We start from the raw sequence: 13,590 nt of genomic DNA on the forward strand, positions 1-13,590 counted from the left end.
CCTTCCCATGCCTGAAGAAAATTCAATATAAGTGCTGTCTTGGATGTTCCCTTATTACATAAACATGATAAAACTCTCGCTATTGCAGCCTAATTGTGTCCTCCACAGTGACCTTCCAGTGAAGTAAGTTGAAAAGTTGAGCCCTTCCAGTTGTTCTCGAAATGATTAAAACTAAACAAAGGCCTCTGTGATGTGCTTCTGGTTGTGAAAAAGCATTCACTGCCATATAAACTGCCTTTAATGTTGCAGAAACCCTCTGCAAGCTGGTTCTGTGTCCATTCAGCCTTTTATGTTTTTAATCCTGCCCCATAGACAACTATAGCTCATCCAACTAAACTTGAGTTGTACCGTTACCTCTAGTGTTTCTGCTGTTACCAGGGAAGCTGTAGGAGGAGATGACCTCTGATGGGAGGTTCCTTTTGTGCCAGTTTCTGTTTTTTTTCCTCTCTTCCTAGATTAGAGAGGAAAAGACGTGACGCCTAGAGCAGCTCCAGCCTCTCTTACTGCTCTGTGCCTCGCGGGACACTGAGCAGGGAGCTAATTTCTTAGTTTAATCTGTTTTTAGCTCCTATATTATAAGGATTCCTGCCTTCATGCTGAAAAAAGTAAACAAACAGTGCTGATGATACCAGCACTGCTGGAATTTTCCCTGTAGTTTTTATTTTTTACAACTTGAGGGCATTTTTATTTCCAGAGTTTTTGCGTCTGTTGACAGCAAGTTGCTTTTAGTTCTTCTACAAGTATAATCACTGGATTTCATCTCTATTGTTCTCTAATAGTTTTTCCCACTCTCAGGATGTTGTTGTTGGTGTGTTTTTCCTGTTAAAGAACAGGTTGTTTTTTAGGTGTATGCTAGATGTGAGCAGACAAAGCTGACGTGAAGATCCAACATTCTTCTACTTTATCATCTGATTTTTTGTTTTTTTCCTACTGAGGAGGGCGCTGGGTTGGTGGATTTATTTTTCCCTCTCTGGATGTGACACTTTGAACCATGTGGCTTCTGCCTCTCCTGCTGCTGCTCTGCCTGCAAACTTCACTGCAACAACAGGTAACACAGCTCACACTCTCTATCAGACTCTGATACCTTTTCATATGGAACAGAGGTGGGTAACTGGAGACCTGGGGACCACATGGGGCTCCTCTCCTCAGTTATTGTGGCCACCAAGTCACTTACAAATTCTGCTAAATTATAACATAAAGAAAACATGACAAAGTCTGCTAGAAATTTTTCCATAATAATCTTTGATTTCTAGGATATGTTCAGTCATGTGCAAGAAATTAGAAATGTAATTGACTGGTTCTTTAGAACTCTTTTATATGCATTAATAAATACATTTGAAATAGAAATAAAAATAGAAATGTAGGTTAAACAAACTAAGATAACCAGTAAATCTTTGTGCATTGCATTGAAAAGGAAGCTTAAATCAGCTTGGATTTGGTTTTTTTCACCAAAGTAGGCATTACTATTTGCTTCTGAGTTCAAAAGTATAAATGATGGTGTAATATATCATAAGATAAGATAATCCTTTATTTATCCCACAATGGGGAAATTTGTAGTGTTACAACAGCAAAGAGGATAGCAGCACACAACACACTGTGCACACAGTGCACACTAGGTTATAAACATGAAATAAGCTTTCATTTCCTTAGTCAAGGCCAGGGGTGTCAAACTCAGTCACAGCGGGGGCTGGATTCTGAATTTAGGTCTAACCTTTGAGCCTAACAGGGTCAACATTTAACCATGAACTGTCAACCTTATTTCAATGTGAATAAATCAGGGGGAAAAACTTGATTGATTTGATTGAAAAAATGATTTTGAGATTAAAAAGTCAAAATTATAAGTTTAAAGGTTTAGAATCTAAGATAAAAATTCAAATGTTTCAGTTCAAAAGGTAAGAAAAAAGTGAAAGTAATGTTTTTAAAAGGCAAATATATAAAATAGAAAATCGTAATCATGTGTTTAAAGGTCAAAACATTATACAAAATACGAAATCCTGAGTTTTAAAGGTCAAACTCTGAGTTAAAATTTAAAATGTGTGTCCAAAAGTCGAAATATGGGATTAAAAGTCAAAGTAAGGAGTTGAAAAGTTCAAAACATGAGATGAAATTCAAAATAATGAGTTATAAGGGTCAAAATACGATTCAAAATTTAAAATTGTGAACCTAAAAGTTCAAAACATGAAATCAAAAGTCAAAATCATGTGTTAGTTGTAAATTGTGAGATGCAAAATTGAAGATATGAAATGAAAATCCAATTTAATTCCTTATTATCTTATTATTTTTAGTTGAGACTTAACAAGGATATTTTAAATAATCAAAGATAATTTTACATTTTCATACTGGAGGAGATCTGCAGACCTCATACAGGTGGGCTAGTTATAATAAAAATATGATATGATCAATATATCTGTACCACAGGCCAGATTTGGCCCCCGGGCCTTAAGTTTGGCATTCCTCTTCTAAGCCATGTGAGCTTTAATGCACACAGTGCACATCGGAAGAAAGTGGTAATGAATTAATTATTGCACCAGGGTATAATGAAGACAAAATGTTGCTCTGAGATATAACAACAGCTGTGCTACTTTCTCACAGTTTTTGGAGTGAGAGAGTTTGTAGTCAGTTTACTGAAGCAGGCTTGGTGGAACAGTCTGACTGCAGCAGGAAGGAAGGCCCTATGGTACCTCTCTGTGAAACACTAGAGATGAAGGAGGCTGTCGCTGAAAGAGCTGCCCGCTGCTGCTAATGTGCCATGTAGTGTGTGGGAGACGTCCATTAGAGATGACAGCTTTGTCGTCATTCTCCTGATACCCACCACCTCCACATGATCGAGGGGGGAGGCTCAGGACAGAACTGCCCTTCTTTACCAGTTTGTTAAGTCTCTTTCTGCCCACAGCTGTGAGGCTGCTGCTCCTGCAGAGTATGCTGTACATGATGGTTGATGCCACCACAGAGTCATAGGTCCTCAGGAGAGCTCCCTGCACTCCAAAGGACCCAAGTGTCCTCAGCAGATGGAGTCTGCTCTGGCTGTTCAAATACAGAGCGTTGGTGTCATCAATCCAGTCCAGCTTATTGTTAAAATGAACACCCAGGTACTTAAATGAGTATAATAATGATTAAAAATGATATTATTATATTAATGATAGCTAAATATAATTTCCTATTATCAAATAACCTGTCATTATAATTAGTTGAGAGTGTCCTACAATTTATAACAATTTGGCCCATCTGGCAGTGAAGATAATATTAGTGTGGCTTTTTAGTTCCTGATGCAAAACAGAATATTTTAGCTGGTGAAGTAACTGAAATTTGTGAACCCTATGTGCAAGACTTTTGGCAATAAATAAAAATCTATTGTAGGTTGCTTTTGTGGTAAATCATGGGAATGCTGCAAAATTGTTTCAGCATTATGTTGGTATCAGCGGATATGAACATTTCTGTGCATATTTAGAACCAATATATCAGCTGTGAGTATTAGCTTGGTGCAGGGTTAGCACTGTTGCCTCACAGCATGAAGGTTCCTGGTTTGCCTCCCAGTCAGGGCCTTTCTGTTCTCCCCAAACATGAATGGATTCTTTCTGGGCACTACAGCTGCCTCCCACCACCAAAGGGGCTTGTTAGGTTAGTTGGTGACTCTAAATTGGCTGTAGATGTGAGTAGGCCTGATTGTTAGGCTCTGCAAGTCAGCCCTGCGGTTCACTGGCGACCAGTCCAGGGTCTACCCTGTCAAATGACCGCTGGGATAGACCCCAAATGGGATATGCAGTATAGAAAATGAATGAAGTATTGGCTTAAATTTGCTTTACATATTACATAGAAATATAAGTGGAGTTTTAGGCAGGACCAACAGACCTACAACAGCTGACATAAATGACCTCTATCCCTCCATCTAAGTAGAACTGCTCTTCAGAGAAGAGAAGCAAAGGATAAAGTGCATTGCTTTTCTGCAGTTGATTGCATCTCCCCTACAGTGACCCAAACAGAAGAATAAAAGCTTTTGGTTTGAATTCAATATCAAATACCTTAGATAGAGTATGAAAGATATTTCTCTGACATTTGTCAAGACTTGAGCAGGACCAGGAATTAGAGAAGCTTCAGCAGATGTAGATTTGGCACATAAAAGGCTGATCTCAGTGAGCATAGAGGACAGTTTTGCTTTTAAGATATGAGCTGTGTGAACCACTGTAAACTTAATTAAGCAGTGACGAGCACATAAAGAGGTAGAGTGAACCAGTTTGAGTTTGGCAGTCCAAGTGTCCTCTGACAGGTAAAGACCTGAGTCTTCCTCCCATGCTGATCTCAGCTTATCTGTGGGGCCCGCCTGAGATCCAGCACCACGCCATGTAGAGCCAATTTTTTTTCCTCAGTGGATCTAAAGAAAGGACTACATCAGCAATGATTCTGTTTGCACTGGAGAGCCAGATAACTGAGAAAATGAAAAATGTCTTGCTTGGATACCTAAGAAAGTTTTATTTTTGGAAGACTAAAATTTTCACTTGTTTAAATGATGCCATGGTACTACCAATGAATACATCATTGAAATGGCAATACCCTTCTTGTGAGTCCTGAAAGGACTGAAAAGATGATTCTGTGCAATGAGGCTAGGAGAGAGAAACTAGGAATACCAAAATACATACTAAATTGGGCCCATATCTTTAGGTAATATTTAACTATTGAGTTCTTGATTGATTTTATTGAGGGTAGTGGGATAGAGGCGCCAAGAAATGTAAGAAGAGACAAACTGTCATCTGAATGTGATTTTATCACTACCTAGTCAGGACAGTTTAGCTGGCTGTAACAAATCTAGAAAAGCACTCAGAGAGCGCAGACCTCCGCCATCAACCCTATCTCCCAATAGTGAAGAATCCTTTAAAAAACATTCCTGGATCCAGACGGTGATCTGGATCACTCCCAAAATCTAATTTGCTTACCCAAAATGCTAATCTGCTTACTCCCTCCCCAGTGGGGTGGAGACACAGTGAGGCAAAGTATTGGCTTCGCTACATGTGGAAGTCATGGCAGAGAGTGAATATTCCTCTATTCCTCCCAGCATTGTGAGTATTCTCGCTACAATTCGCTGTCTTTCTCTCTGTTACGCCCCGACTCCTCTCCTCGTTTTGTACCACAACAAAACAAAATATGGAAAAGCCAGACTACATTACATTTATATATCAGTAAACGTATCTGTATCAGCTAAAATGAATTTGTTAATATTGGCATATTGGAAATCTGCAAAAATCCAATGTCATACATCCCAAGTAAATTGTTAAAAACAACACCAAAATTGTTCAGACAAAAACAAACATGACAAAATAAATAAACGAACAAACAAAAACATACTAGAACCTTTACAGTGTAATCCACAATTGTGTCAGGTTAATAAATCAAAGATACTAAATATCAAATCCAAAGTGACTTTGAATGACTGAACTACCATAACACTGTATAACAGATCTGACTGAAAAACAACGCAAACATCTTCAGCTATTCAAATAAGTATTACTGTTATTAGTCACAGTTGTACTTTGAGCTAATTAGTACCTTCACAACCACAGTTCTAACACTTCTATGTCTACTAGGTATTATTTACCTTGATTATATTCAAGATTCCGCCTGTCAAGCTAACATCCCAGTGTTAATTTTGGCTGATATTTTTAATTTTAGTCTCAGTCTTTAGATCAAATGTCTTTTAGTTTTAATCACATTTTAGTTATTTCTACCCTTTTTAGTTTTAGTCTAGTTTTAGTCAACGAAAACTCAAAAACATTTTAGTCTAGTTTTAGTCCATAAAGATTCCTCACATTCTAGTCTTTCCTTTTAGTCCAAGCATTTATTTTCTTGCCTAAATCAGGTAGCAAGTCATGGTAGTATGTTCTATGCAGTCTGCCAAACCTGGGGTCCCTGAGAGGCGAATAGCTACAGATGCATTGCATATTAGTCTAGTTTTCGTCATCTTTACGAAAACTAAACTCAGTTTTTGTCAGTTTCAGTCATCACAGATCAATTTTTGTTAGTCTTAGTCTAGTTTTTCTCATGGAAAAAAATGCTGTCGACGAACATTTTTAGTCATAGTTTTAGTCAATGAAATTAACACTGTAACATCCTACTGTGCAATTCATAGTTTTGACCTGTAGTACCTCTACATGTACACCCCATAGATGCGTGTAAGGATTCAGAGAGGGATTGGATCGTTCCATCAGCTGCTGCTCAGCTGTACTGAAATAACACCAGCCATCACCTGATAAAACCACAGACCACAAAGATCAGAATGAAACGTTACTGTGTCATGTTGTCAATGTGATTATTCATTAAAGTCACTGCACTTTAAGTGTATGGTGTATTCTCTTGGTCTAACAGCATTTTATCATCCACATTTCTGTGTAGACTTTAAAACCAGATATTCTTTGGCCCCCAAGAGGGCTACATTACCCTTTTATCCTCACTGCTAGAGGGCCAACTTATAGAAATGATAGGATATGACCAGTGCAACATTTATAAAAACTTATGATTTAACAACAGGAACAAGTACATAACGGTCACACCATCATAACAATGTTTTCATTAAAAACTCCATAGCAAATTATTAAATTGGTGCGTGATTTGACAGGAAAATGCAGAATTCATGCCAATAATAGCAGGGTGACTACAATGAAATGAAATAAACAGAGGATTTACTGGTTGTTTTGGTTTGTTTACTCACATTTCTATTTTAGCATTTACCAATCATTTAATAGAGTTTTACAAAAACAATCACAGTCAGTTGATAAGATCAATGCATCTGGGTCCTTTGCCTTGAAAATGACAGCCCCACCTCTTTCTGAGTGAAAACGCTCCATCAAAATAAATGGTGGGTAAAAGGAAAACATGGGCTCTTAAGGAATTTAAAAGCTTAAAATATAAAAACACATACAGTTTAAATTTTATGAAGCTAAAATACAGTGACCGAAGAAACAAACATAAATACGATGATGTCTAATCAAGCATTGGCTTAGAGACTTAATTCAGTAAATAATGTTATAGGTGCATTTAAGGAAGTGTCTGTTCAGATTCTCAAACAGCCCCATCATGTGACTGCAGATGTCACAATCTGACATCACATGTCTTATGAGTGTATTACAACCTTGTTAACTGAGTTGGATCTTAACTTTTAAATAATCTTTGATATATTAGTGAATGTGTGAAGAATCTGCTGACATTACTGGCTTAAAGTCTGTAGAACTCATACAGTATATTACTCCTCTCTAAGCCATAGAGCAGTCCTTTTGGACTCCTTCATCATTTGAACATTAAAAAGTTAAACATGAATTATAGCCTTTTTAAACCTGAACAAAACACAGTGAAATAGCACATTGATACCACTGTTTTCCAAACTACCACCATTCAGTCTCAGAGATTAAATCACTTTCGACTACTCCTATTAATATCTCTAATTCCTATGTAGAACTAAACATGTATCAGGAATCAAAGATTGCTGGGAAAAATACAGAACTGTGCAGAACTTTTAGGAATGTTTGGACAAAAATCTGAGATTGATGTAAGGTGTAGATTTGGAAAGAGGATTGCCACCATCCTGGTCATGCTCTGGATGTCCTTGCATATTTCCAGGGGCATGGTAAAATAACCTCTTGTAAAAATAAAAGTTCACACTGTCAAGGCAGAGTCAGGGGTGAATGAGGTGAGTTAGACTAATCTGTGCAGGTAGTAGGTTTGCCATAAGCCTCTGGTCGTGCTGTGGATGTCCCAAGGGCCTGAAAACCACCAGTAGTCTTCAGGCGTATTACTAGTGGTGGAAAGGACAAAAGAGATGCTGTTGAGCTTGACAGGTGGTTATAGGACAATATAATAAATCTTCCAATGACCAGGCACAAAAATTGGCACAATAAAACATAAATTATGATCCTGTCTGACCATAAGTTAACAAAAAGACTGCACAGAATACAGTATCGACATGGGTAGAGAACTCTAAAGATTTGGTGCTTAGGCCTCAAAAACCTTATCACTTCAAGTCTTGAAATGCATCATTGGTATGACAAATACTCTGAGGCCTGGGCGTGGAAGATTCTGAGTACTGGTGCGTACGTAGTTGTGCAGCAGCATTCTGGATAGACTGTCAAGCAGTGGTTCTTAGCTGGTGGGTCTGTAAACCAAAATGGGGTCACTGTGGGCCTTTTCATTATATTTCAAAAGTGTGCAAACAGAAAAATGGATTGTAGTGAAAGGTCTATGATGCAGAGAGGGACTTAGCAGATGAACATCAATATGTTTTGTTTTACTTCATCTCCTTATTTCCTGAGGTAACAAAGCTGATTTTACCATGAGAATAAGGTCATCAGATCTCTGAAAAGTACCAAAATTGAAGTTATCATGAGAAGTCCAAAAAATTAAAGACTGCAACATTTGTGGTCAAAGTTGGATAATAAAAACCAAGTAATAGTGGTTATATCTATACAGATCTTATAATATGGCTAATGTAAATACCTAATATTACTTCTTTAATTTCTTGCTATCATTCCTATACAAAAAGCTGTGACTAAAAGCAGTGGATGGCAATAAACACAGATTCCACAGAAGTCAGCTGCACATGTAATGAAATCTGTATGAAATCTGCTCACAAAGAAAAATGACTCTCAAACAGGAGCTGGCTCCTGTCATTCATAAAAAAGTTTAATTTCCTAGCCATCTCATCAACAGTGCATCACTACCATATTCCCTGTACTTCCTCAGACTGTTCCCCCTGGTCGCTGTGATATTGCACAGAGGATAGATGCCTACAGCATCTGCACATCCTGTGCTGCTGTCACCACCAGCAGCTGCCCACATGGCTTCAGCAAGGTTCGCACCACCAACTGCAGGTAGGAACCAGGTTCTTCTTCTTCATTCACAGATGTTTGTGTTATAAATGCACTAATCAGTGGGTTTGAATTGTAAAATGTTAAATGGATGTTGCAGTTATGTGGTGCATATTGGCAGCAGACCTCTCGAGCTGCCTGGATGTCGGCATGAATGTGCAAAGAGTTTCATGCAGCCTGTATGCTGTCAAGACCACTGGGGACCCCTATGTCTACGTAAGACACAAACAGACCACAGATTACATCTAAATTATGGCTGTGTACAAACAAATGTGATGATTTGCTGCTACATAATTTTCCACTATCAGGCAACAGAGCTTCATCCTTAATGCAGTGTGCTGCATATATATTTCCTGCATTTTTTTTTTTTCATTTTTTTCTTCAGCTGTAGCCATCCACATTTTTCCAGAGGTCATTATTTTACTATGAATGATCTAATTTTTCTGTTCATCTATAAGTCAAGGCAAGTCAACTGTATTAACACAGCGTATTTCATACACTGAGAAAAATTGATAAGGTGATAACAAACTATCATAATTTTACAAGAACATACAAAAAAGACAGTGTTACAAAAAACACAACAAAAAAGGAACCATTGATATTTGAAAGGCTTAATGATAAAAAAAAAATCCCTGTTGTTATTTACATGCATTTGTTCCTTATCTATTTTGTGTTTCTGTTCTTGTAAAACTGAATATAATTGGACCATTGTTTAGGAGTGGACAAAATATTTCAGCATCTTTAAAGTAAGATAAACTTTCTCTAAGTCTTTGACAGGAAATAAAAACGTAAGCAATACTTTTGTTCAATAAACATATTACAAATGATTAAAAGTAGGAAAGATGTTAGATATGCTGCTCTTACAAATGTTGGCATATATGCCCTCTTTTTAAAAATTTAAGGTATAAATAATATTTTTTATCTATATTGAGTTAAGGTTAACAACTGAAGTTTTCACATTTTAGAGGTCATTTATCAAGTAGGCGGGAATTTAATATTCTTCTCCCCCTCTGATTGGCCGTTTACGTTGGGTGTCACTCTTTTAACCAATCAATTAACGATATGGCTAGTACACCCCGAACAACAGCAATTGACCATCACAGGTAAGATAAATTGGCATTTTAGCCTATGCATTTGACTTAAATATCATATTAAGCCTTCAGATAATCTTTTTTATGTTGTTTATCTGTAGCTAACTCGTTTAGGATACGAAGTAAGTTATGTTCTGGGATAAGACTAGGGGCTAACTAGCTTGGGAAGGACTATAAGGAATAGGACGCCGTTAGCTGATTGAATGTCCGTAGTTAATGACTTCTCCAACAAATAGGTCGCTGTAAGCTGCTTAAATGTCATTCCGACCTGTTTTTGTTATATTTTTATTGATGAAATACAGTCATAATGCGAGATTGAAATGTGAGTTAAGGAAGATTTGAAGCCCCTGAAACCGCCGAACGTGTAACTCGCTAACCGCTAGGACATGAAGAAGCTACAAGTGCGTAGGCGTTAACGGTTGCTGATTAGCGGTTTTGAGTAAATATGGTTCTGTTTGGGTTATGGCAGCTGCTAGTCATTATAAAACCTAACGGTTTTATGAAATGTTGAAAAATCATTAATGGTGACTTACATTACTACATTTTAGTGTAGCCTGTGTTTGTTTGGGTAGACTGTTTCTATTTTAGTTCATTTATTTGAATAATTAAAACTCTTTATCTTACCAGTTACTTGTTGGCAACCCCCAAATTTTCGCAAGAATTTAAGAACCTGAATGGATATCGTTTTAGAAGTCCAGCTATGATCACATAAAAATTGAGTGTCTTTTTAATGTACTTAGGACATTTTGTTGTAGAAAAGTAATTGCATTCTACATCTAAGACCACTACTCTGCTATGAAAACTGTACATTAACTGCTCACACACAGTGTTGATTTTACAGATTTAGGATTATTTTAAAAATCACCAGTGTTGTTCTTGGATAAAGTGTATCATCTGTTGTTGTCAGTCAGTTCTTCAATACTTTATATCTAGTGCCCTTCTGTTTGTTTGTGCATCCTCCATTCTCCTCACTTCTTCTCCTTTGCCTCCACATGTTAAATAGGACAAATGACACATTAACCTGCAAGATAGCTTACATTGTACTGTCATCCAAACAGATGTATGATGACCTCAGCTCACTCGTGTTTCTGTTTTCTGTATGTGTTTGTAGCTTGTCCCAGCTGGTCAGGAAAAACATGCAACTTTCATGGAACCTGTCAGGGTGGAGACATCGGCAACGGGACCTGCATCTGTGATGTTGGTATTCATATTGTCTGTCTAAGCTTGAGTATCTTTTTAGGGTTGTCACCTTACCAGAATTTTAAAGTTTTATACAATGCTGGTAAAAATTCAGCAGTACTAATACCTGCCTAAATACCACTTGAACAAAATAGGATTTTTAGGCATCCAATGTTGGATTTTTCTTGTTTTTAGTTATTGAGGTGCAAGTGAACGCCTGCCTACTATAGAAATTTCAATACATTTTTCACTATTAAGACAACGTACTTGACCCATTCCTTTCACTTGTCACTTGTCTCTTGAAACAGATATGCAAAGTATTTTCCACTTCTTTTTTGATACAGGATACACAATATTGGATGTTTGCTGATATCTGTTACACTGATACCTGTAAATATAAATATGTTAGAGTTAAGAAATCAATATTATTCTTGCATTCATAGGAGATAATGGCTTAGATAAATCTCCAAACAAATAACTTTCTTCAGCCTGATTATCAACTCTTTGTTGTGCAGATAACAACATAGTATATGATAGTATCTGACTGATAGTAGTTTTAGGGGTCTTTTCTCTATTTGACAAATGTTACTTATCTCTATTTCTATCTTTAGGATGGCTTTTCAGGTTTTGCATGCCAAGAGTGTAAGAATCCAAATGCTTATGGGGAAAACTGTGATAAAGGTAGGCACTTTAACATCTTCAGATACTGGTTAAAATGTGGACACGTGTAAGACTTTGTACATCCATTAATTATATACAACGATAGATTATGCCTTACCATGTCCTGCTGTACTGTACAAAAATGAAGCCAAAGCCCCTCTTCATGGCACGATTATATTGGGCTTTTGAAGTTTTGGTATGCGCTGTTAAAAATGACTGGTGAAGCTGTGGTATTCTGTTTTGCTGACCAAAACTTGGATTAAATTTTCCAATAAAATGGCAAAGATCCCTCTGGACAGTACAATCCACAGTAGTAGAAACAGTAGTGGAGAGTCCATGGACTTTCAGATTACATTTACTCTTGCTCTGTTAATTCTGAGCACTCAGGAACATCATTAAGCAGAAATTATGTAAATCATGTCCTTTACCTCTTTTTATAGCATCAAATAACTAAAACTAAAATTCTCAAGATAAGTGTTTTTTATGGCATGGGTCAGCAGCACAAAATCAATTGCTATAATGACAGAAACTATGTTGATTTCTTGTATATTTTGATTTTGTAGTTTGACCCATGTGCTTCTGTTCACATAATGTATGCAGCACTTATGATCTCTACTGAAACCATCAGCAGTGGGAGCTCCAAATGTTTTGGCTTCACTTTTGGGGAGCTGTAAAGCTTTCCATCTTCCTATGAGATCAGTGCTCTTAACCCTCAGGCATCACTAGGGACATTTTTGTCCATTTGGGCAAATTTTTCCTCTTTCGCTGCTCACCATTTTGGCTGTGTTAGTGCATATGGTCTATTTTTTTTGCAACAAAGTTTTTTTCTAGGCAAATTTTTTTAATTCAAATATCAATTGTGCTAATAGGTCAGGGGAAGACTGTGAAACAAATTTACTACTCTTTAAAGTCATTAAGGACAAAAATGTCCACTTCCAAAAAACTGCTATAAAAACTCAACCGATTAATATTTTTTCTGCCTTTTTGCATAAATCTCTTAATCAACTTCCATTCAAACCACATTTTTTAATCTTTAAAAATCCAATTAGCATTTAAAGGGTTAAAATCCTCAAAATGATTGAATGTTTGGTAGTTTTGAGCACAGCTAAAGTTGTTTAAGACATTTATGCAAATAAAAAGCAGAAAAATATTAATCTGTTAAGTTTTTATAGCAGTTTTTTGGAAGTGGACATTTTTGTCCTTAATGGCTTTAAAGGGTAGTAAATTAAAGTGATGCCAGAGGGTTAAAAGAATGGCAAAAAGTAAAATTGTTCCACTTTGAAAGTCTGTTCTTTAAGAGCTGCAGGAATACTCTGCAGTTGTATTAAAGTCTTCTGTGTTTGTCTCTACAGTGTGTGACTGTGTGAATGGAGTATGTAATAAAGGTCCAGATGGTGATGGACAGTGTTTGTGTCAGCCGCCATACAGTGGGACACGCTGTGAGTCAGGTAAGAGTGGACTTCGTTTTTTCAGAAATAACATAAATTACAGCAACCAGGGTATGTAACTACAAATAAAATGCGTATAAGGTTCCTTGCTCCAAAGAAGACAAATAACAATGCAGCACATTTATAAGAATGTGGCATGTAATAAACAAAATACTGAAGTTTCAATAATAATAATACTGGTATTAAAAATATGACATTCTATGAAACATGAAAATATCATGTGGTTTAACTGACTGGACTGGACTTCAATTTTTGCAGCTCTTTTAAAGTCATGTGACTACTCATTTAGTTCTTCTTCCATATCCGTAATTCTTTTTCCATATGTGCTTAGTGCGACTGCAGAGGAGCTATTGCCACCCGGTTTTC

General features: G+C 36.9%; 1 protein-coding gene across 2 annotated transcripts in view; it reads left to right on the forward strand.

Moving 5' to 3' along the window:
- The first annotated feature begins 480 nt into the window (after positions 1-480).
- The window catches only part of stab1 (stabilin 1), a 142,397-nt gene continuing 129,287 nt past the window's right edge, over positions 481-13,590 (forward strand). For both annotated transcript variants that reach the window (XM_041783712.1, XM_041783713.1), the window contains exons 1-6: positions 481-1,048; positions 8,722-8,849; positions 8,947-9,062; positions 11,049-11,134; positions 11,728-11,797; positions 13,129-13,224. In XM_041783712.1, the coding sequence (XP_041639646.1) occupies positions 992-1,048; positions 8,722-8,849; positions 8,947-9,062; positions 11,049-11,134; positions 11,728-11,797; positions 13,129-13,224 (553 nt within the window). In that variant the 5' untranslated portion in view covers positions 481-991. The remainder of the gene's footprint in view (positions 1,049-8,721; positions 8,850-8,946; positions 9,063-11,048; positions 11,135-11,727; positions 11,798-13,128; positions 13,225-13,590) is intronic.

This window comes from Cheilinus undulatus, linkage group 3 (assembly GCF_018320785.1).
Source record: "Cheilinus undulatus linkage group 3, ASM1832078v1, whole genome shotgun sequence".
Classification (NCBI taxonomy): Eukaryota; Metazoa; Chordata; class Actinopteri; order Labriformes; family Labridae; genus Cheilinus; species Cheilinus undulatus.